This window comes from Maylandia zebra, linkage group LG13 (genome assembly GCF_041146795.1).
Source record: "Maylandia zebra isolate NMK-2024a linkage group LG13, Mzebra_GT3a, whole genome shotgun sequence".
NCBI classification, from domain to species: Eukaryota; Metazoa; Chordata; class Actinopteri; order Cichliformes; family Cichlidae; genus Maylandia; species Maylandia zebra.
Window position 1 is genome coordinate 29305964 of NC_135179.1, and position 23965 is coordinate 29329928.

Below are 23965 nucleotides of genomic sequence, written 5' to 3' on the forward strand. Positions count from 1 at the left end.
ACATATTAGTATAATATAATTTCATTTAATTTGTTTTTAAGTCTGACTTTATGGCAGAAGCACTTGATTTGCGACCACTGTCTCCAAGCAACAGGACGCCTGCTGCACTGCGCCAACAGTGACGAGTCACCGTTGCAGATACAGACCGAATAAACGCGTTTTGTTAATCGAAAGTGTTCTGGGGGTAGATTTTTATGTAGTATTTTGATAGTGTAACCTGCCGATAGCATTTTCTGTGTTGTCGGCTTAATGACATACATACGGCAATTTAAGTAGCCACTTGCTCAGCTAACTGTATGCTAGCTAGAAGCTAATGCTACCTTCCATGGCTATCGGAATTACTGAGGCAGAGTTGAGCCTGAAGGCACATTTTTGATGTTCTAGTTCACTTTCGCCTTTGGTTTAAATGTCATCGCATAGCCACCGTGCTCAAACGCGTTGAGAGAGAGAGCTAAATACGTCGGTGTAAATCCCACCAGAAGGTATGACGCAATAGGACGGACCACATCACTAGTGACCGTCGTTTGATATTTACAGGGAGTACCTGAAGGCAGCAGATCTGTCCCGTCCCGCAAACTTAGCTAGCATTAGCCGGTAGGAGAACACCGCAGCATCAGCATCATCCACACGCACAATGAGATGAAACATTTACCCGCTTATTAGATTGTACGAGACGACGGTGAGGATTATCTCACAGACCAGAACAGTAAGTGTCATTTCTGTTGTTGGATGTGTGTCCTAGGAAATCTGAGGATTTTAATGTGACCTGAAAGCATCTGATGTTGATTCAGCAGGAGGGCAGAGGCACTCGGCCTACCCTAATCTGTGCCTCTACGGCATCCCATAAACGTACAGCATCTACCCGTATCATGTACAGTACATGAATGATCAGTCTCCTCTTTCAGCTCATACATAGTCACCAGTATGCTCTAACCTGTGATGCATTTAATAACAGAAAAACAAAACACAGGAACTTTGAATAGTAGTGAATGGCAAGTTCAGCCGCCAAGCAAAGTCTTTTACAATAAACTTCATTTTTTTTCTCAATGAAAATGTGTTTCTGAGGCATAACAACCAAATCATACTAAAGAAAGAAACAACATTTGTCTCAGTAGTTGGCCAAATTTATTATTTTATGCAGTGGTGCACAGTTTCACAACTGGTCCATTCCTTTTATCCAGCAATTTATTATCTGGGCTACAAAACGGTCCCTCAGACGCTATTGGCCCACTCTACTTACCTCACAAATAGTCAAAAACCTGAAAGCATTCAGTTTTGGAAGATCTACACAACACCCGCTGTCTTAAAAAGGCCCAAAACATCATAAAAGATAACTCACATCCTGGTTACTCCCTGTTTGACCTGTTGCCCTCAGACAGACGGTACAGAGCAATTAGTGTAAGGACTAATAGACTTAAACACAGCTTTTATCCAACTGCAATAACACGTCTGAATACTGCTACAAAAAAAATGCCAATCACGCCACTCTTGTATTAATCTATGTGCTGACTATGCGCAGAATGCTTAAAGGCAATTAAAATGGGTGCTAACTGCACAGTGATTTCAGCTCTAATTTGGCTATGATGATCAAACAGATGAAGGAATTTATTGTTGACTTGCTGCCTATTGTTTCCTGCCCTCTGTGTGTGTAGAGATGAGTCGCTTCTGTTCGGATAACAACAACTTTCCCTACGACAACAACGTCCTGGTTTTGGACATGGTGCTGGGCTCCCTGTGGGGTGTGCCCCAGCCCATAAACTGGGACAATGTGGCCAAGCTAGTACCAGGCTTTACTCCTAAGGAGGTAACTGGATCACTGGGTAACTAGAACCCCTTCATCCATCCTGCCTCTCCATCCATCCCATCCCGCCCATAGTTCGTTCCATGCTTTAGTAACAAGAGACCTGAATTTTTAATGAGAAATAATTCTGTGGCTCTGATGCAATTGTGTTGCAGTGTGCCCATCGGTTTGAGGAGCTGAAGAGCATGGGGGGGTTTCCTCATGTGGATAACCAATGCAATGCCCTGATAGAAGGAAGCAGCTCCCCGTCAGACCTCCTCTCCACACTGTTGGACACTCGGGACATAGTGGAGAGAGGAAGCGGCCAGAGCAGCAGCAGCAAAGTTACAGGTCAGTTACTTTCACCCACAGATAAAACCTTCAATAAGTTTAATCAGCAGGAACTGGTTTTATCGATAGCTTTACTCATGTCTTTCAAACTTCACAGTGGACAGTACACAGTTCATTGTACATGGGGAGCAAGAGCTGTATGTGTGCGTTTAAACCCTGGGAACCACAAGCTCAGGCTTCAGACTGCTCGAAATATGCTGTTTCACACAGTTTCCTACACTTTTGGCTCTGCATGATGTCAGTGAGGGAGGATATACTAAGTTTGGTCATCTCAGGCACACAGTTCTGGCTGTGAGCACAGAAGCCCCACCCACCTGCTGTTCAAACCTTCTGTTTGCAAGAGGCAACCAATAATCTTTCAGACAGTGGATAAACTCGGGGGCTGCACCGTGAAATTAAAGAATAAAAACGCACCACAGGAAATGAGCGTAATAGGCAAACATAAGTATAATAATAACATAATTTATTGTCTTGTTACATACTACTAGAAAGTGCTGAGTAAATATGAAATTATGAAACTTATTTATATAATTTGACCACTTTTGGTCTTTATATATTTTCCTATTTTATGCTGGCTTCCTTCCACAGTCCAAAGACATGGGAAGCCATATATCTTTCTTGAACTGTCATCAAATAATGAGGAATGCTGTCCAGTTACTTCTGAGTGTCTCTCAAAAGTAACCAAAAATGTATAAATGTATAAAAATAGCTCCAATTCCTAAACAATGAATGTGATCCTGTTGTTAAACCCTCTGTAACTTAAGTCTGCATTTTAATTAGACCTGCTAGCTTGAGTTACAGAACCAATCAGATGGTGTATAGAGTCAAAAATACAAAAATCATCCAGATACTTATTCTGGATGTGATTTTATGTGTTACAGTATAATCGATTGGAATTACTATAAGCAGTTTAAATGTCATTCTACTCTAATCACAGGTTATATTTTAAGTTTAATCCTTTTTTTCTCTAAATTGAAAACTTCAACTAACATAAACACAAACACATAAACATTTTTTGAATAAGAGATTTCTTTTATGGGTTACATGATGGTGTAAGTTCCAGTACAGCTATTTAGCTTGCGGAAGTGCTCCGAGGCCCCTATGAAACACATAATTGAAAGACTCTAATAAATTAGAGGGGTGTAGTATGATTTTTGTTCTCATGCTGCATGACAACCTTACTTTTGTTTTGTTTTTTCCAACGTTTTTGTGTACAGGGTCCAAGTTGAAGTCCACAGGAAGAAGTGCTGCTGTGGAGAAGAAAGAGAAAGGAGTGTCAGCAGAGGAGGATGAAAAACCTCAGAAACCACGAGAGTACGCTGGGAGATATCTTTTCATACCACAGTGAACCGAGCTAAGAGAGATTCCTCACACATCCTTTGAAAATCGAATCTATAAACATGACTCCATCTTAAAGTGGAAATGTTTTCAGCGTTAATCACACACACCCTGTGGATGAATATGATTGAATATTATTTTGGCTTTTCCCTACAGTCCCAACATGGTCATCCATGTGTGCGATGAGACCAAGAACCTGAAGCAGGACTTCACTTGTCCCAGAGATCTTCTGGTCAAGGAGATGCGTTACTTTGCTGAATATTTATCTGTGGACCCCCAGAGGTGGGAGGAAGTTGACATCTCAGTCCACTGTGACGTGCAGATCTTTGACTGGCTTATGAACTACGTCAGGAGGAACTCAGCAGGAGAGGGAAACAAGGACAAACCCCGACTTGGTAAAAAGAAACAAGAACAGAAAACAATCAACATTATTACACATCCCTGAGCTGTCATTTACACCACCTGTGGCGCTTGATTTATTGGTCACTAAACGTGGTGTGTGTTTGGTGCGTCACTGGCTGCGTGTTCTGTGTTGTTTGTCGTTCGTGGGGTTTGCTTGGTTGGTCATGTGGTATTTGTCGGTTACAGAGCCCAGCAATGTGATCTCAATCCTGATCTCCTCCGAGTTCTTGAAGATGGACACGTTAGTAAGTGTTGTGACATGTGACGCAAGGTGTGGTGATGTGCATCGGGCCTTTTGTTTTTCAGCTGTGAACACATTTTCTTAGATATATCCAAAAAAAATGTTACAGCAAAGGTGCAAAAGTCTCACATTTGCCCAGTAAGGCGCAGGCATTGTGTAGAATGATAGTTCAAAGGTAACAATGGGTAATTGCTCCTAATCCACAAAAAAACAAGAGGCCTACACACAGAGCTTTGTTAAGTTAGTGTTGCATGAAAGTGCAGATGTTCTTTTGCCCCCGTGCAGTTACGGTAGCAGTGTTTTCTCACCACTACTCAGAAGAGCTAGAACTGCTAAAGAAGTGTTGACATGGTTTGGACGGAGCATTGTTGAAAGGACATTTCCCATTTTTGTTTGATGAGTGCTCTGTATATGCGTCTGGCTCAGGTGGAGGAGTGCATCCAGTACTGCCACAAGCACATGAGTGCCATTGTGGCTACTCCCTGCAACATGAACTGCATAAACAGCAACCTGGCCACACGGATCGCTGAACTCTTCAGCCACAATGAGGCCGACGACATCAGGGACAAAAAAGACAAGTTTAAAAGGTAAGAGGGGCGAGCTTCTTTGCTTATTCTCGGCACCGTATTTGTATTCTGGGTCTCTGTGAATACAAATATTTGGACAAAGCTGTGAATCAGCTTTGCATCATTTGCATTTCAAAATAATCCTTTTTTTTTTTTTTTTTTGAAACGATGATTTATTGATTTTGTCAGAACAACACGAACATCAACAAGTCAGCACAGCCAAGCACAAAAAAAGAAAAAAAAAGAAAAAAAAAAAAAAAAAAGGGGGGAAAACACAGACATTAATCAGTGTGTTTAAAAACAAACTGCGAGTCCCCTTTATGTAATAGCACAGTAAGGTCATGAGGTAGGTGATCAAGCAGAGGCTGCCATATGCTACAGAATGCATTACAATTGCCCTTTATGATGGCACTGAGGCGCTCCATCGGCAGCACCCTGAGCAGTTCTCTGTACCACTGTGTAACAGTAGGAGGCCGTCTCTGAATCCATTGAAACAGTACACATCGCCTCGCCAAATGTAAAAGTTTACTTAACAAAAGCATCTGTACAGAAGACAGAGAGAGCCCTTCTATAGATAGACCCAGAACGAACAGCATAGGGTTCAGTGGGATCGTTCGGTGGAAAATAGAGCAAAGCTCTATAGCAATATTCTTCCAAAATCTAGTAATTAAAGGACATTGCCATATGCAGTGGTAATAGGTCCCTACAGCCGTATTGCACTTCACACAAAGAGCAGAAATCTGAGGGTGAATTTTATTTAGGAACTCCGGCGTACGCTGTAGTCTATGTAAGATTCTGTACTGGCTTTCCTTTAGTCTGTTACAGGGAAACAATTTCATGGCAGATCTGAAAGTTTTGGACCATGCTTCCGCACCAACCTGAGCTTCGAGGTCGGTTTCCCACCGAACCCTGGCCTTATCAGTGGTTATAAAGTTCAAAGACAACAATTTCCCATAACAAAGAGAAATAAATTTCTTTTTTGTAGTCATTTCCTCGTTAACTTTGAGAAGAAAGCTTTCAACAGGGTTCAAAACTGGTTGATTGGCTGGAAATTTAAGGGAGTTCACATAATGCCTTACTTGCAGGAATCCAAAGAAGTGTTTCTGTGGTAAATTATACTTAACTTGAACTTGATTAAAGGCCATAAAACTACCCCTTTCGAACAGATCACAAATAAATCTTACACCTTTGGAATACCAATCATCAAATATATTAATGCCAATACCCGGGGGGAAAGCTTTATTCCTAGTTAGAAAAATAATCCTTTTTTAACGCCGGGCCTCGGCGTGGACCCTCAGTTAGAGTTAGTCTTAATCTAAAACAAGCCATTTTAGCTTCTTACCCCTCCATTTGTGTTAACTGCTTCTGATTTGTTGCACATAGCAAACAGAAGGTTCGAACCGCAGAGAACATCTTCTTCTGCCATTAAATGCAGTTGTGTTTCAGTTCAAAATGAGGACTCAAATGCAGATAAGCAACACCAGGAACAACATGGAGACAGGGGATGGAGACAAATATATGCACTGAGACTTTGTAGGGAAATGGGACACAGGTAGGAACAGGTGGGACAGGAAAAAAGTAGGAAAAGACTGGGAATAAATCTACAAAAGATGCACAGGGAGAAGTGTAAAAAAGTAACTATAGCTGAGACAAATGAAGACCACAGGCAAAGAAAGATGTTAATTAAATAACCACGAACCAAAACTTAAACTCATTCAGCGCTGACTGAAGCCTGAGCTTTTGGTATGAGCATCTGCCAGTGTAATAGTATATTTCCTTGAATTCTCAATGATCACAGAGAAGTTAAAAGTTCTGTCAGTAACACTATGATGGCTGCAGCAGTTCAGCTGCAGACAGATGGTCTCTTTAAGCTCCACAGATTCGATGTAGAGAACAATGCAGTGACTTCTCTTTTTAGCCAGTTCAGTCTAAAGATCTAGGAAGTGTCAGACTTTTTTACATGATTCCTACGCTGAAGTTTTGTCAGGTTACAGTTTCTCCATATAACACCAATAAAAGAAATATTGCATGTGTTGCATTAAATAACTGAAGCACAAGCACAAAGGCTACTGTCACAAAAGCACCTGGTATAATTTTACTAAAGCAACAGTGGCTTATACTTTTATAACCTTTTATTAAGATATATGCAATATCAGCTCAAGTTTGATCCTTTCTTGTCTTTCACCCTCAAAGCAAACTGTTTCAAAAAAAAATTGAGCGTCTCTTTGACCCAAACTACCAGAACAGAGATTCACCGGGAAATGCCTCAACTCTGTACAGGTGAGTATAAGCTTTTTATTTTTGCATTGTGTTTCTTTTTATGCTCTGACATGTGTAGCGAGCATGTGAATATTCTCTGCTAATTTAATTTATATTCTTTGTCATCCTTGCATTTCATCCCAGGTGTGGTCTGTGCCTTAAGCTGTTGACCAAAGACACAGAGAGGAAAATTTCTTGTGTTCCGGGCAAAATCAATATTGACGCTCGTGGAGAAATCATCTATACACACACCAGGTATAGCAGCATGTTTTAATGGCTGTTTTAAACCTTTTACTTTAACCTTTTACTTGATTGGCTGAGTTCCTGATCACAGTGTGTGTGTGTGTGTGTGTGTGTGTGTGTGTGTGTGTGTGTGTGTGTGTGTGTGTGTGTGTGTGTGTGCAGACAGAAGAGTTGGGATGTGCACGAATACATCACAGGCCTGTATGAGGAGCTCAAGTCCTGGGTCTTGGTTTACTGGAGAATCTGGGGTACCATCAACTACCTCACCTGCTTCCGATGCCAGCAGGTTGGAGTGTTATAGTGTGTGTGTTGCACAAATGAGCAAAATGAATAATAAAGAGAAAGTGAACAGAGTAAGAGTGCGTGCAGGATATACTTTTAAAAATCATTTGTATGTGTGTGTGTGTGTGTGTAGGTGTTTGTATGTGCAGAGCTGACGCAGTGCAAGTACCACCCAGACAGCGTCCTGTACCCTGGCATGGGTACAGAGAGAGGCTGGCACGGTGCAGGAATATATCCGTGCTGCAACCAGCGGGTTCTCCGCTTTGACCCCACTGGGATACCAAAGGTATGCATGTGCACGCACACACACACACACACACACACACACACAAACACACACACACTTACCTATTCTAGGTGCAAGGTAATGCTTAATGCATTAATACTGCCTTTACTTTCTTAGGGCACCTTCACACTTGGAGTTCATTTAACACACATTTTATTGATAAAACAGGACAAGTAAATGTGAGGACATATAGATAGGCATAAGTCAGTTATAGGCATATCTCACTTAATCCATATTTATCCGATACTGATATACTTGTACAGCTCCTTAGTTCATCTTCGTCTAAAACAAGCTGTTCTGCCATCCTCTGTCCTTTACGGCAACCTTCTTCTGAGTGGCTGCCCCTCAAAAACAGCACTGACATCATTCAGAGGCAAGAGTAGGAGAAAGACTACTTGAATTGAGTGTGTAGATCAGGCTTAAGCCTGAACTTCTGGCTCACGGGAATTTCTCGTACATGCGTTGACATAGTTATTTGAAAATGAAATGCTTAATGCGAGCATCCACCACTGTAGTAGTATATGTTAGTGGAAAATAATTTACCCCCTTAAGCCTCTGAGTTCATATTAAAACCACTATGAAGTGGAGCAGTACTCTTTCACACTGAGCTGATGCTGCTTCTGCTGCATTGCTGTAGCATACAGCTGGTTCAACATGACCAGGATATCGTTCTATAATCTGGACTTGGTGGTGTTGGTAGCATCTGACTGATCTAAAAGTGGTGGTTCACAGGTCATGTGACTTTTCCCCAGAATGTTATTAAGAACTTTGTAGCAGAATGCTACACATGGTTGCACATCAGATCTCTGAAACTTTAAACTGGATCCATTTAAACATTAACCCTGTCATAAGTCATATAAAGATCTAAACTATAGCGCCCTATAAAGGCTCAAAGGTTACTGCCCCAAAGCCTAATAAATAAAATGTGGAAATTGCTTCATTTTGTCGGTAGATCAAAGTGAAATTAGTCTGATTGATTGAACAGAAATGCTTGGTGTGTGTCCTGTGTGCTAGTAGATGCGTTTTCCAATGTAGAAAGAGTCTCAGCAGCAGAGTAGAATACAGTATAAAAATATTTCTACAATTTACCAAATTACCATTGGAAGAATCAGTGAAAACTTGGGACTTCAAGACAATTTTAATGCAAAATCTGGAGAATAACCTGAGAGTAAGGATTAAATATGGAACAGAAATTAAGCAGACTCAGTCTGTGTACAGATGTGATATTAGCTCAGCAAACACTTCCAAGGCCACATCCCTCAGGTTTCCAATGTTGGCCCCCACAGTTTTGTGGTTACAGGCTAAAGACAGTTTTCGTCTCATTTGCGTGCACCTGTGACGTGGTGCATGTTAATTAAACACTGTGCAAGCAGTCTCATTCTGGCTGCAGCAGAGTTTGTTTGACATCTCTCTGATTGGTGGGTAAAATTGACAAACACCCAAATTTACCCTGCAGAAGAAATCCTGATCCAGTTTGCTCGTGTTTGTGTGTGTGTGCAGGGCTGTAAGACGCGGGATCACATAGTGAATGTGCCCGATGAGGAGAACTGTGACGAGGAGACTTCAGCCCAGACCCGAGTCCTCAATGACCTGCTGCTGCACAGAGATGCTGTGTGTGTGTCAAACTCTCCATCGGCAGAGGGGTGAGTGTGTGAGGATTCTTTCACAATGTTCTTTTTCATTGTGTGTGTTATCGATGCACTAATTGCAAATGTTCCTGTGTGTGTGTCAGTGCTGAGGAGAGCCAGTCCAGTGCAGAAAAAGTTCAGGACTGTGACGTTCTCTTGGAGCCAACAGTCCTCAGATCTCTGAGAGGAGATGGCAGCACCGTAAGTCGCACACTTCCCATTTCTCTGTGTGCTTCTGTCTGTCTGCCCTCAGCCTTTCTGTGTTCTTACTGTGTCTACTTTGTGTCTTTAACCAGTTTTCCCTTTTGAAAAACTGGAGTCTTCAGCTGGTAGGACACTCTTTTTTCATGATATCTGCTTACTTTTTTAAAATGATTGAAAATTACAAATGAGGAACCTGCAAATGTTGCTTTAGACGAGAAAGAAGTGTGTGTCTAAAAGCCTTGACCTTTGCCCTTTCAGAGACAGCAGTCTCTTCTGTCAGAGGATGAGGAGTACACCACAGGGTCAGAGGTCACTGAAGACGAGGTTGGGGATGAAGAGGAACTCTCTAAGAAGCAAGGTGGAGAATTTATTCTTGTTTTCTTGCATCAGCAGGATCTCATTCTCTATTTCATACGGCTGAAGGGGAGCCTTGAAAGTGCTTAAAAAGTGTGTGTGTGTGTGTGTGTGTGTGTGTGTGTGTGTGTGTGTGTGTGTGTGTGTGTGTGTGTGTGTAAGAAAGAGAGACTGACAGAAGCTGAGCTTTATTCAAAGTGATTTAAAACAAACTGCAGCAATAAGGGCAAACTAGTGCACAATTATGTTTACGTGAGCGTTATTTTGTATGCATTTGTACAGTTCGATAACTGTGAGAGTACACTGAGAGCATTTAGCTCTAGTAACAGGCATTTGTACCAGTGAGCATGAAAAAGTAGGGCAAAGACCTAGTATGTAAGCACTGACTGGTATATGTGTGTGTGTGTGTCTGTGTGTGTGTGTTTTTATGCTCAAGTGAATGAATAAACGAGTCAGTTTTAAACAGTAGCAATTTAAACAGTAAAAGAGTAGCACTATATTTATAAAGAATTACAAACAACAATTATTTGATGCTCAAATTAATTAATTAATATCCAGTTTATTTCCAATTAGTTCCAAATTCATCTTGAATTCAATTCAATTTTATTGATATAGCAGCAAATCACACCATTAGTCACTTCAAGGCTGTATGTATTATTGTATGGTACAATAATACATACAGAGAACCCAACAATCATATGACCCCCTATGAGCAAGCACTTTGGCGACAGTGGGGAGGAAAAACTCCCTTTTAAAAGGAAGAAACCTCCAGCAGAACCAGGCTCAGGGAGGGGCGGCCATCTGCTGCGACCGGTTGGGGTGAGAGAAGGAAGACATTTGTTGTAGGTCTGATCGAAGGACTGATGTGATGGTAAGTTGACTGCTGCTCCGCTTTGAATATTGAGAGATTAGTGAATAGATTTTAAGCCCAATTGTGCCTAAGTTTAAGACCATATTCATTGGTTGTTTTTGTTGTTGTTATTACTTTGGGCTTTTGTTCACAAGAATTGCTAGCTTCCCTAGAGTTTTGGACACCCAGACAATCAGATGATTGCTGAGAAAGCACAAGGTTTTTATACCCCTGTGCTATTCATGTTGGTGCAGGATAGTCTCCTAGAGAGGCCAGGGTTGAAAAAAGGGATGCTTCAGAACCTCTGAGGGTGTTATGCGCTGATTTGCATCCAAGGCCAACATCTGTTTGATTAGCCTGACAAGTAATTGTTGGCCATTTTCAGGTCCTCGCCTAACCTTCATTAGTTTTTCGAGGTCATCGAGACACTTAAGTTTTATATATCGAGTTTCCTTGGATTGATAATCTGTCTCGTATTGAAATTGTTCTTTGGTCTTAAATGTCCAGCGCTGTTCGTTGTAGTTATCTTCGATGAAATACCAATCAGTGTAGAAGCCAGAATCTAGGAGATGATCTGGTAGCTGACCCTGGGTTTCAGTTATGAATCTCAAAACATCATAATTGTCTTCCCCAGGATAGAGAGGCACCCCTGTAGCAAGCTCCACAGCTACCAGCCCCAGAGCCCACATGTCAATTGCTTCATCACATGGAATGCCAAGCATAACCTCGGGTGCACAATAACCAACCGTCCCCAGACTGTGACCAGGAATCAGTGCAGAAGCGGGACGTGCGAGGCCAAAGTCTATAACTTTGACTTTGACGGGAGACTCATGGCGATTCACAACCATTATGTTTCCAGATTTGAGGTCAGCATGCACTATTCCCACAGAACCCAGGTGGAACAGAGCATTTGCGAGCTGATGCAAAATGGGACTGAGTTCTCTTATTGGGAGACCCTGGTTTTTCCGGTCCCCTATGTAGTCCCACAGGCTTTGGTCGAGGAGTTCGAAATTTAAACAAATACGCTCTCCATCAAGGAAATAGCCGTTCCATTCAACAATGTTGCACCTGTCTGGATCCAAGCGTTGCAGCTGCTCCAGGATGAAAATTTCCAGTTTTGCCTGTTGCTGAATTTTAGGGTTACCCTTGTTGACTTTGATAGCCACAGTTTGGTTGTTTTTTGTATTGCGACATTTGGTCACAACACCAAAGCCTCCTTCCCCAAGGAAAGCCTCTACCACGTGGTGATCTCCCAAAATGGTCCCTTCAGGTATTTCAAGATCACCTTCTGAGGAAGATGATATTTCAGAATCACCTTCAGAGGAAGATGATATTTCAGAATCATCTTCAGAGGAAGATGGGTTTGCTGAGGTGTTGACGTGTCCTTTTTGCTGAAATTCAACTGAGATTTGGAAACTGCAGTTGAATTTTTGCGATCCATGACTTTCCCAGTTTGAAGGCTGCTGAGAGAGCACAAGGTTTTCTCCCCCTGTGCTATTCATGTCAGTGCAGGGGGCTCTCCCTGAGAGGCCAGTGTTGAAAAAGGGATGCTTCAGAACCTCTGAGGGTGTTATGCGCTGATTTGCATCCAAGGCCAACATCTGTTTGATTAGCCTGACAAGTAATTGTTGGCCATTTTCAGGTCCTTGCCTAACCTTCATTAGTTTTTCGAGGTCATCGAGACACTTAAGCTTTATATATCGAGTTTCCTTGGATTGATAATCTGTCTCGTATTGAAATTGTTCTTTGGTCTTAAATGTCCAGCGCTGTTCGTTGTAGTTATCTTCGATGAAATACCAATCAGTGTAGAAGCCAGAATCTAGGAGATGATCTGGTAGCTGACCCTGGGTTTCAGTTATGAATCTCAAAACATCATAATTGTCTTCCCCAGGATAGAGAGGCACCCCTGTAGCAAGCTCCACAGCTACCAGCCCCAGAGCCCACATGTCAATTGCTTCATCACATGGAATGCCAAGCATAACCTCGGGTGCACAATAACCAACCGTCCCCAGACGGTGACCAGGAATCAGTGCAGAAGCGGGATGTGCGAGGCCAAAGTCTATAACTTTGACTTTGACGGGAGACTCATGGCGATTCACAACCATTATGTTTCCAGATTTGAGGTCAGCATGCACTATTCCCACAGAACCCAGGTGGAACAGAGCATTTGCGAGCTGATGCAAAATGGGACTGAGTTCTCTTATTGGGAGACCTTGGTTATTCCGGTCCCCTATGTAGTCCCACAGGCTTTGGTCGAGGAGTTCGAAATTTAAGCAAATACGCTCTCCATCGAGGAAATAGCCGTTCCATTCAACAATGTTGCACCTGTCTGGATCCAAGCGTCGCAGCTGCTCCAGGATGAAAATTTCCAGTTTTGCCTGTTGCTGAATTTTAGGGTTACCCTTGTTGACTTTGATAGCCACAGTTTGGTTGTTTTTTGTATTGCGACATTTGGTCACAACACCAAAGCCTCCTTCCCCAAGGAAAGCCTCTACCACGTGGTGATCTCCCAAAATGGTCCCTTCAGGTATTTCAAGATCACCTTCTGAGGAAGATGAGGAAGATGATATTTCAGAATCACCTTCACAGGAAGATGATATTTCAGAATCATCTTCAGAGGAAGATGATATTTCAGAGGAAGATGGGTTTGCTGAGGTGTTGACATGTTCTTTTTGTGGAAAGTCAACTGAGTTTTGGAAACTGCAGTTGAATTTTTCTGATCCACGACTTATTTCAAGCTCATCTGAGCCAAAGGATGGGTTGGCTGACATGGTGTAACGTGTCTGCTTGTTTTGTGAATTGGTGAGAAACAAAACTGAACTTGGTTTGGTTTCTGTCATAAAATGCTCTCAAAACTTCTCGAAAGGGTTTTTGTTGCTGTCAGGTCAATGTCCGTTAAGCGATAAAGTACAATAGGTGGGCGCTCCTATTTATGTGTTTTGGGATCAAAGCAAAGTTGCCACGTCAGAAAGGATCAAAGCAAAGTTGCCGCATCACAAGGAATCAAAGCGTTCTAATATATGCGCGCATGCGCACACACGTGGTTGTTTGTGTAATGTTGTTCACACTAAGAATTTTAAAAGGAAACTGACAGTTACAAAACTTTTTTTTCGTTTATTTGTATTTGTTTTGTTGTTGTTGTTTTTTCTGCATACCATGTCCAGCTTTTCTGTATAAAGTAATGAAGAATCTTGGATTTGGTGCTTAAAACTTCGTGAAACTGTAACCGTATTTCATTCACCATAAATCACTATCTGATTTTGAATAGTTTTCTTATCAGATACAGAAGTCTAAAACCAACATTTCTCTGCCTGGGCTGCCTTGTAGCTCTGCACGTTGTCTCTTCAATGTGTGACCCCCTCCCTCCCCGAACAGTCGGGGGTGAGTGCACTAACGTGTCCGGTGTTGCCGTTTTAATGAGTGTTTGCTGGAAAACGAAAAATACAAGGAGTCTGCAAGATGGATTTGTACGTTTTCACAATGGGGGAGTTTGCGTAAGTGCTAGTAAATAATTTTCTCGAGTGTGTACGTTACACATGCTAATTTTGGAATTGTTTTTATTATTTTGCTAGCTAGCAAACTCCGGGATAAATGATTGAAATGTACTCAGTGTGATGCAATACGGTGCCGCTATTATAACAGTTAGTTATTGCAGGGTAATTTATGTAATATGCTGTGAATTTAACCAAGACTACACAGCAGTAGCAGTATTGCGAGTTACTTCCCCAAAGTGAACGCTTTAAACGTTAGCCCGATGCTTAACTAGCCAACTTAAGGCTTTCTGATTAAAGGCTAAAAGCGGCGTTGTCACCGAATAAATAGAATATTGATTATATTTTTGTGTATTGCTGCAGTTTTTTCAAGTATTAACTTGGTGCTTTTGGCAACCTTACGGGGAAATAATGGTAATATGGCTGATCCATATGGACACAAAGAATATAGACTTTTTTATGCTACCGAAGTTCCCTCGCTTTCATTCAAAATCTGTTTATCGTTAAACAACTTAAACATAATTGCCTCAAACTCACATTAAGGCCTGTGGGACACTATCAGCCACTGAAACAGTAGACAAATGAATATTTCATACCTTAAGGCTGCCTGTTTGTTTAAGGGAGATGAACAATACATTATAATTGTATATAATAATATCACAGATGATAGATTTAATAGGTTTTTGAAAGATGCTTGTGCATTCAAGTCTTATATGTTGAATTGAACCGAGTATGTCAACTGTTCAAAGCTTCTCCCAGTCAGTGCTGTTCTATGTGCCTGTCTTACTGTACATGATGTTATTAGCACAAACACTTTAAAGGTGATAATTTAGGACTTCAGCAACACAGACTGCAATGTAGTTAAGCATCTTACAGTTAGTTTTGAATGAATGAAAAAAGACAAGCAAACATCTGTCTCCTATTCTTTTGTGTCACTTAAGAAAGAAGCATAAATATCTGATGAGAAGACTTATTAATTTGGCCTTTCTCATGATCTGACTGAGGTGATGCGAAGTGAAATAGTCATCCTTTTTTGGTAATGTGCTGGAAAAGCTTGAAGATGGAGATTGATAGTGCTTACAAATTGCTTGAATGTCACCCTGAAAAAGGTGTATGAAGTAAAATCTGATTTTGATGCGTTCAGCACAAAATTTAGTCACACAGTCAGGACAACATCTGATTTACCTTCATTGGGAAACATGTTTAAAGCAGGAGTTCAGTACATATTTTGTTTTTTGTACATATTTTTATAGATCTTTATGTTTATTAACTTTTTTTATTGTATTCTTATGTTTTTTTTAATTCTATATATTTTATACATGTGTTACATTTACATTTTCATGTAGCTTTTTAAAAAAACATTTTTTTTGTATTTTGGTATCTTTACCTGTCTCATAAATTCAGGGCTACATCCTTTCTATAGACAAAGAGCTTATCTTGGAGCCTTCAGCTTCTTCTTTAGTACTTTCATAGGTGGATGTAGGAAGTAACAATAATATGTGATGATAATCTGTGATACATGAAATAATCTTATATTAATAGTAATAATGGATCTGTTCCTGTCAGGAAAATGCTTGTGCAGAGGTTTCATTGTCCTTATTACCACCACAGCTCTGCCTCGCAGTGACAGTTTAGTTGCAGTTTCGAGGCTCATTTGTGTACCAGCATAAAGACTTTCCTCGCAGTGAGCTGTGATCTCAACTACTGAGCTGATGCATGCTATAGTTACAGCTGGATATTTTTTTTCTCTTTCGTAAAGTGTTTTCATTAAACAGACTCATTCATTATTAATTGTTTTACATATTTTGTCTTTTACGTAAACAAAACACTGCTAGAATTAAAGTACTAGAAACAATTAAAATACACTGTAATTAGTACTTTTAACAATTTGATAGATGCCTTTTATTATATTTTTAACATCAGCATGTTGAAGGACTTGTTTAGAAGAGAGTGCTAATTTATATGCTAAAATATGTTTTTCTTTTTGGCCAAGTTAGTGAAAACACTTTATTATCCTCTAATAGATTTTTTTAAATGCTTGGTGATCATAGTACCCAAAACTAGCTGCATCAGGTAGTACTTCTGAGAGGATCAGAAGTCCCAGGTATACTGGTATTGGGTGTTGCAGCTGTAGGGATGACTCTTTCTGAAGCCTCAAGCTGACTGTTTCCTCTCAGATGTAAAAGGCTGATGATTTACAAAACAGACACTGCGTCGTTCAAATAGATGAGGCTCATCATAAAATAAGAGATACTTTACTCTCTGAGCATTGTTTCTAGTGTCCATTCATCCATTTAGTTTACTCTGGTCTTAATAAAGAGCTTAAGAAGAGATATTGTTAGAACTTAGAAATAGGAGGAGCAATTCAGACGTTAAGTTTTTAATACGAATCGCTGGACAGAAAAAAGTGGCACACCTATTCGTCTTCAAAACAGGTTTGACTGACAGCTTAGAACACAAGATGCTGAAACTTTACATACATGGCTGTTACATACTGGGCTGAACTGGCAGCTTATCAGAAGTAGCTTTTGATGTTGGCAGTGTGAGAGCTGAAAAACCCAAAGTCATCCTATTTTCATCACTGACTGGTTTTAATCACGTGATGGCTTCATGTTACCATGTGCTCTGACTAATGATCGCATAATGTTATGCTTACTCATTTCCTTTAACCCGACAGTCCTGCAATCCTCTCGTCACCGAGCGCCTCTAAGTGATTAAAGCAAAATGAGGACACTTGACGAAACACGATCTATTCATAGCACATCACCGCTGTTCCACCCTCATCTCCACCACCTCATCTATTTTTAACATTTCATTGTCAGTCCTCACAGCTTAAGAATGGAAACTGAAGGCATTTCTCTTTTCAGCCTGCAGATGGCGCTGCAGTCCTTCACTACATCTCATCCTGTTTTTCTGTTTTCCAGCTGCTAAGAAGGCCAAAAAGGCTCACAGACCTCTGAAAAAACAGCTGTCCTCGCCAAACTTCCAACGCAAAGAAAAATCTGAGAAAGTGAGTCAGCAGTTTCATGAATATTTCACTGCGGCTCCTTAGTGGAGTCAAACACGGCAGAGTTCAACCCAAATATCTGACACATCTTATCTGTAACCTACAACAGGATGAATTGTTTTTAGCTGGGTCTTATAAATAACTGAAATGCCCTAAATATGGATACAGAACTGACTTTGTAGCATTTTGGTGCATATCTGATATTAGTAGACATCCTACAGGAAAAAGCTGGATTTATTATTGATACTCCACAATATCTTATTGTGTGTCCATAAAAAGATCTCACACACTGACTTATACTTCCTTTTAGATATTCTGTCATAATTGTTGCTTATCTTTTTTACTTCAATTTTACAACATTCATTATTTTGTCTTCAGAATGTGCTTTTTTTCCTCCCTCAGTCACAGACCAGGGACAACACGCCTTTCACGTGAGTAGATCTACATGTTTATCCTACTTACAAATTTGCTAAGCAGTAGCTGTGCATTGAAGTTTAATTCTTTAAAATGTAGCTGGAGCTAATATAAGGGTTCAGCACTTTGTATTAATCACATTCATAGACTGTATAGAAAAGATGGATGAAGCCACCATGTTCTCAGTAACTTGTTGTTGAAGTCCTGTTGTGAGGGGTGTGTCATTGCCTTTACAGTCTTGGTGTTTTAAAACTGGGCGTGGCTCCGACTGAAACAGAATTCATGTTGCCACATCTGTGTTTGTTTGCATATTTGGCTAGAAGGAATAAAGCATTATGGGTATTCAAGCTATCCAGACTTCACTTCAATTAAAAATTTCTTTGTCTAGCATGACTCGGATCTTGTCTGTGGCAGAAGAGCCACAGAGAACGATAGTAGCCCATAGACCAGCTGGTGCCCTCTGGTGATGGTAAACAGTTACAACAGGTAAACCAGTCCTGGGTAGAAACCAGTGGATCCCCTGAGCTCAGCTTTTAGGGTTTTCCATTAGGTGGTAGTTAAGGCCATATCATACAGTTCACAGTAATACTGGTATAATGTTGGGCAACGATAAGAAAATGGAATACCGCGATAGAATTTGGGTAAAACGCGCATGCGCAGTGCCTTTGTTTTCATACGCACATGGCGGAAAAAGCATGGCAGCGACGGAGAATGAGGGCGAAAGCGATCGTTGAATGAAACGGATGAACCAGAACTGTTTGTAAAAATGCTGCAAATTCAGTGTGGAACTGGTTTAGCTTTCGTCCGTCAGATACACAACAAAGCACTATTTTTGGTAGCGCATGCTAGCGGGCCGTCGTTATTACCGTGTTTTTTGGAAAATACTGCACACTTAAAATCAATCCTTTGATTTTTCTGGTTGTGTTTACTGACCTCGAAACGATTTTATGTAGACGGCGCTCGAAAATCTGTCAAATGTTTTAGTACGACTTTGCTAAGCTACGACGCCGCACCGCTTGATGGATTGTCGGAGCATTACGGCTATCGTAGGCGGAGCCTCGCAGAGTGATGCGTACTGTGCTTCAACATAATATTACCGTATTGTGTGTGTATAACCTCTTTAAGTTTTGTGGATATTATACATGGTTATGCTGAGGATATGTCGGCCAGTTTCCACTGGAAATACCTTTTGGTTAAACTGTCAGCAAGAAATTTTGCACTGTTAAATTTTTATATAACTTTAATGCACATAAAAAACAGCTGCTTGTTTAAGTGAAAATACATTGATGTTTTTTTCCACTAATAAAGTTGTGGAGTTGTAAAGTATTTTGTCTAGTGTCAATTATATCGTCAGTTATATCGTTATTGCAAATTTTCAAATATATATCGTGATAAATATTTTTGGTCATATCGCCCTGCTCTAGTGGTAGTACTTGGTACCAGGTAATGTTTTTGTAGTTTCTCAGCCGAGTTTCCAAGTGATCCAAATCAATTTGAAAACAGACATCAACAGACTGCATGCCAGTCAGTGGCTTCAGACTCCTTCACAAAAATCAAAACTGACATTTTTGAAATCCGGCAGTGAGGGAAATAGTGACACAAAACCCACCTCCGACCTTCAGCCCAACCAGTCTGGTTTTAACATTAGAACTTTCTTTTTTGATAAGGCTTATGGTCAGGGCTGGATCAAGTGACCCAGAATCCTACCTTAGTTACCCTGCAATAGGCTTAGGCTCTTGGGGTTTCTCATGATGCACTGTTTCTACTTTACTCGCCTCTTTGCACTCTCTGTGTTTATACACCCCTCTGCATTTAATTCTTAGTTATTATCAATCTAAGCTGTCCTCCACAGTTTCTTCTCTCCTGCCTCATGCCCAGCCGGTGGTGGCAGATGGCCCCGCCCCTCCCTGAGCCTGGTTCTGCCGGAGTTTTCTTCCTGTTAAAAGGGAATTTCTTTCTTCCCACTGTCACCAGGTGCTTACTTGAAGGGGGTCATTTGATTGTTGGAGTTTTCTCTGTATTATTGTAGGATATGCCTTACAGTATAAAGTGTCCTGAGGCCACTGTTGTTGGGATGTGGTACTATATGAATAAAGTTTAATTTTAAGTTGATATAGTGACTGTTCTGAGACACATTAGTCCCAGTCAGTAATCATTTTGCCATCTTCATGTGGAAGTTAGCAGGATCTGACTTCTGGTAGCAAGAATGTCAACAGCAACTGGTCAGAGGTGTGTTGCGGTGTTTTGTTTTGAAATGTTTCTCCTTCAGTCTGCGTTTGCGCCATGTTTACTGCATGTGGGAAGGCGCTCTGTGTCCTGATTGGTTGTCGTCACAGGCACAAGTTATTTTGACTTAGGAGTTACAGGTAAGGTGTGGAGAATCAGGTCAGGACATTGTCCTTGGCTGCCTGTTCTCACACTTAACTGGAGATAGTCCCCTTAAGCTGGGTACTCACCCTGGGAAATACTCTGTGGTTAAGGGGAAGCTGCTCCTTTTCAGTGCCTGTTTGTTCCATGTGGGGCTGAAAGTGTACGGCACCAACCTGATATAACAACATAATCTGAACGAATTTCTCTGCTGTAAATCTGGATCAATAACATTGATTGAAAAAACGTATAATCTATTTCTCGTGTTTGCTGTTTGAAGTTAACTGGTGCTCGCTCTGTGGGTGTTTGTGTGTGTTGTAGAGTAAGCGTCCAGAAGAGTAAGTGGGACAGCTCTCGCTCTATGCGCTACAACCAGGACGCTCAGCGAGAGGAAGGTAAAGGAGGACTCATTGATGCTTTTCTATTTTAAGCCACTGAGTCAGACTACGTTCTTTCAGTCTTGCATTAACCACTTTCTTTGCATGTTAACCAGACCAGCGCCGCATGGTGGAGATCATTGGCTACCTGACAAAGATGAGGTTTGGAGACCAGGAACAGAGTAAATCCAAGGATACTAAAGAGGTGGCTGTTTATTTACTGTACACCTAAAATGAGATTGATTGTCAGGGTGCAGGAAATGTGACTTTGACCAGGATTTATTGTCTTTCTTCACATCATGTGGTCAAGATTGGTGCTGAGCTGTCAGACCTGCTGTCCTTGTTTTTGCAGCTGCCTCATGTTGGATTGTTTTTCTTCCGGACTCTCTCTCTCTCTCTCTCTGTGTGTGTGTGTGTGTGTGTGTGTGTGTGTGTGTGTGTGTGTGTGTGTGTGTGTGTGTGTGTGTGTGTGTGTGTGTGTGTGTGTGTGTGTGTGTGTGTGTGTGTGTGTGTGTGTGTGTGTGTGTTTGTTTGTTTTACAGCCTGCAGGGGGGATCTACTCCAGACTTGAAGTGCAATTTAGGAGCTCCTCTCAAGTCAGACAGAGTTCAGAAAAGACACCCAGGTACATTTACAGTGTTACACACACCCTGGTGTCTCACTCAATAACTAAGCACTTTTTTCTTTCTTTACCTCTGCAGGTCTAAAACACGCTACGCTCAAATCCGAACAACATAAAGAAGCTAATGGGGGAAAAAGGCAGTGGAGCTGCTAAATAGACCAGCATTAAACCCGATGAAGAGGACAGAGACTCGCTCCTCAACCCCAGCACTTGTCAGCCCACCCGCCCCTGCTTAACTCAGGTGACTATGTATGGATCACCGTCAACCACATCTCCTTTCACTCAGCCCACTGTGTGTTTGTTCAGCTGCATCCAGTCCACAAAAACAGCAGAACTGTGGACCCATCTCGGCTCATTAGAAATGCACTTTGACTTTCCTCAGTGTTTCTTTAAAGACGGACAGGTGGGGATTTCTACAGAAGGCAACAGGAGAAATGTATGGAAGTCCACTCATGCCAGTGGGAAAAGAAAAAGTCATTTGTATTTCAGAAAATATTTCATAGCAATGACAAACATGTATCTTATTGTAAAATACATAGTTTCTGTCTGTCCACCAACTCCTACACAATCAGGAGTTAATCAACCAAACTTGGCACACAGGTACATCTTAGGCCCCTATAAGTTCTTACCTATATCAGATACTATGGTGTAATCACATTACACAACTACCTACTGACCAACTAAAAGGACACACTTTGTGTTTATGCACCTATCTCACCTTATACAAGCATTGTATCATTTCAGTTTCACAACAGTAGCATCTCATTTACATCAGATGTTAATCAGTTGTGAATATTTTGATATGCAATATCATCGTGTTGCTTGGCAACCACCTGGTAACAGAATAAAAATACATTTATGTAGTAGAGCAGGACATGGGATGTAGTAGTAAAGGTAAATTTAAAAAAGAAAGAAATTACAAAAATGCCACAACAGAAAAAAAGTTTTGATATTAAAAAAAAAAAAAAAAAGGGGAAAAAAAGCATAAATCAAATTGACTTGAACTGAAGAAAAAAACTACATCAGGATACTGGAAAACATGTGTGTCTAAAGCTCCAGTGACATTTTTTTAAATGCTAAATTGAGATCAAATTTAATTTTGAGGTTAAGAAGTAAAATTGAGATAAATGTATTGTATGTTATATGAAAATCGGTCAAAAAGATGTCATGAGAAAAATTTATGAAAAAAGAAAAATCATTTTCTTAAACTGGCACTGATTATCTTCCTGGATGGCTAATTGAAGATGTTACCTTCTTAAACTGACATCTTATTTCCACCATAGTGGAAGGTCAGACGTGTCGCATGGAAATTTTACTGCATCAACTGAAATTTACACCCAGCCTTACATTTACACTGTAATTCTGCCTGCGTTCTGTGTAAAGCTCATTCTGTAGGTGAGAAGGATGCCACATTTGTTCCACCAAGTTCTGGTAGAGATGTAGTTCTAGTCTTTCCTGTGTTTACTGGAACGTGACTGTGCCATGTACCACACCTAGGCCAATAAAATACAAGTGGCTAAATCCATTCAGAGCCTTATGTGAACTTTTGTTTCTGGTTTATATCCACTGGGTGGCAGCAAATCACACTGGGGGAATAACTATGGATTCCCAAGACACAACCTTTGCCCCAGTTTCACCATGACCTTTCACCTCTCCAACAATCTACCAGGTGAAAAATACGCACTTGATTGGTTCTCAGCTTTAGCAAAGAGTGTTAGTGTTGTTTCCTGTATGAAAAGAAGCCAGAGCAGTTTGTGGAAACTGAAAGTCCCAGAGAGGGCTGGTATGTGCCACTTGGTTCGGGGTCACGCCGCTCCTCTCTGCATGAGAGGCACTGACCAATGGGCGTGCTAACCTGGCTCTTCCTGTAGGACTTACTCACAGGGGTATTAATAACCCTGGCTGCTCACAACACAGACCCAGAGCAGGGCTTAACGGGGCATAAAGCGTAGAGGAGGTGATGTGGGCTTTTTTTTTTTCTCCCTGTGGGCGGGCGCTACCCCAGCTGTTCTATCTTCTCCTCAACAGCAGATGCCAAGAATGGCTGAGGATGTGGATCTGGGTCAGGAAGGGGGGGTGGGGGAGTCCTGTTACAACTGGACTGAATTATGGTCCCACAGAGATAAAGAGATGGTTGGACACGAGAGCATCAAAGAAAACACGCCAAACTGACAGAGATGCTCAGTGTGCCAAGACCTGCAGAACTAAAATGTTACTGCTGCAGATTCCTCTGAAGCCTGGCTCTGGGACACAAGGAAATGAAAAGTTGAGTGAAATTAGAATTCCATCTCCCTCTCTGGTTACATCAGAGCTGACAAGATTGTTGGGATTGCGTAAGACGAGCGTTTCAACTTTCAATGGCACGGCGTCAGCATAACCTTTAATCTAATACCAGTATGTTAACAGGGATTAGTGGAGGAGTCCACTTACACAGCAGCAACCTTGGCTAAAGATGCCCAGGCGGAAACGGTTGGATGTCGCGTTGCCTGCGTGACGGATGCCATCCGTCATCACTGAGCTTTCCTTTTAGGATTTGTGTTTTCAAACCTTTTCAAAGCACGCTCCTCTTCACACGTAGATGTATGCATCTAACAGGAGATAGGACAAAATAGTCACTATGCTTAACGACCATGTGGTCAGAAATCATTTTCCAGAGTTGATTAACAGTGCATCAGGTCAAAGCGCAACAAACCTGTTTAGGTTGGCTTTAGTTTCACACAACAAATCTGACACAAGATGTCTTCTACTCCAGCTGCCATGTGGCAAATCGTCTTTTATAGTAAGTGAAAGCGAAAGCAGCCTGCACTGTAGGAGGTGGGGTTGGACAAGTAAACACAAGTTCTCAGAGTTGATGACTCAATCAGCTCACAACTGAATTCGGCACAACGTCAGTGTCATTGTTC

General features: G+C 41.2%; 1 protein-coding gene across 1 annotated transcript; it reads left to right on the top strand.

Moving 5' to 3' along the window:
* The first annotated feature begins 23 nt into the window (after positions 1 to 23).
* sanbr (SANT and BTB domain regulator of CSR) lies at positions 24 to 22587 on the top strand. Its single transcript, XM_014414394.3, has 21 exons — positions 24 to 706; positions 1653 to 1804; positions 1957 to 2131; positions 3349 to 3445; positions 3626 to 3864; positions 4058 to 4116; positions 4539 to 4699; positions 6872 to 6958; positions 7082 to 7192; positions 7343 to 7466; positions 7596 to 7748; positions 9249 to 9391; positions 9481 to 9577; positions 9673 to 9705; positions 9839 to 9938; positions 17200 to 17285; positions 17685 to 17713; positions 20385 to 20458; positions 20557 to 20645; positions 20983 to 21065; positions 21142 to 22587. Exons 2-21 carry the CDS (start codon positions 1655 to 1657, stop codon positions 21176 to 21178), a joined length of 2127 nt encoding a protein of 708 aa, XP_014269880.1. The 5' UTR covers positions 24 to 706; positions 1653 to 1654; the 3' UTR covers positions 21179 to 22587.
* Positions 22588 to 23965: the final 1378 nt, after the last annotated feature.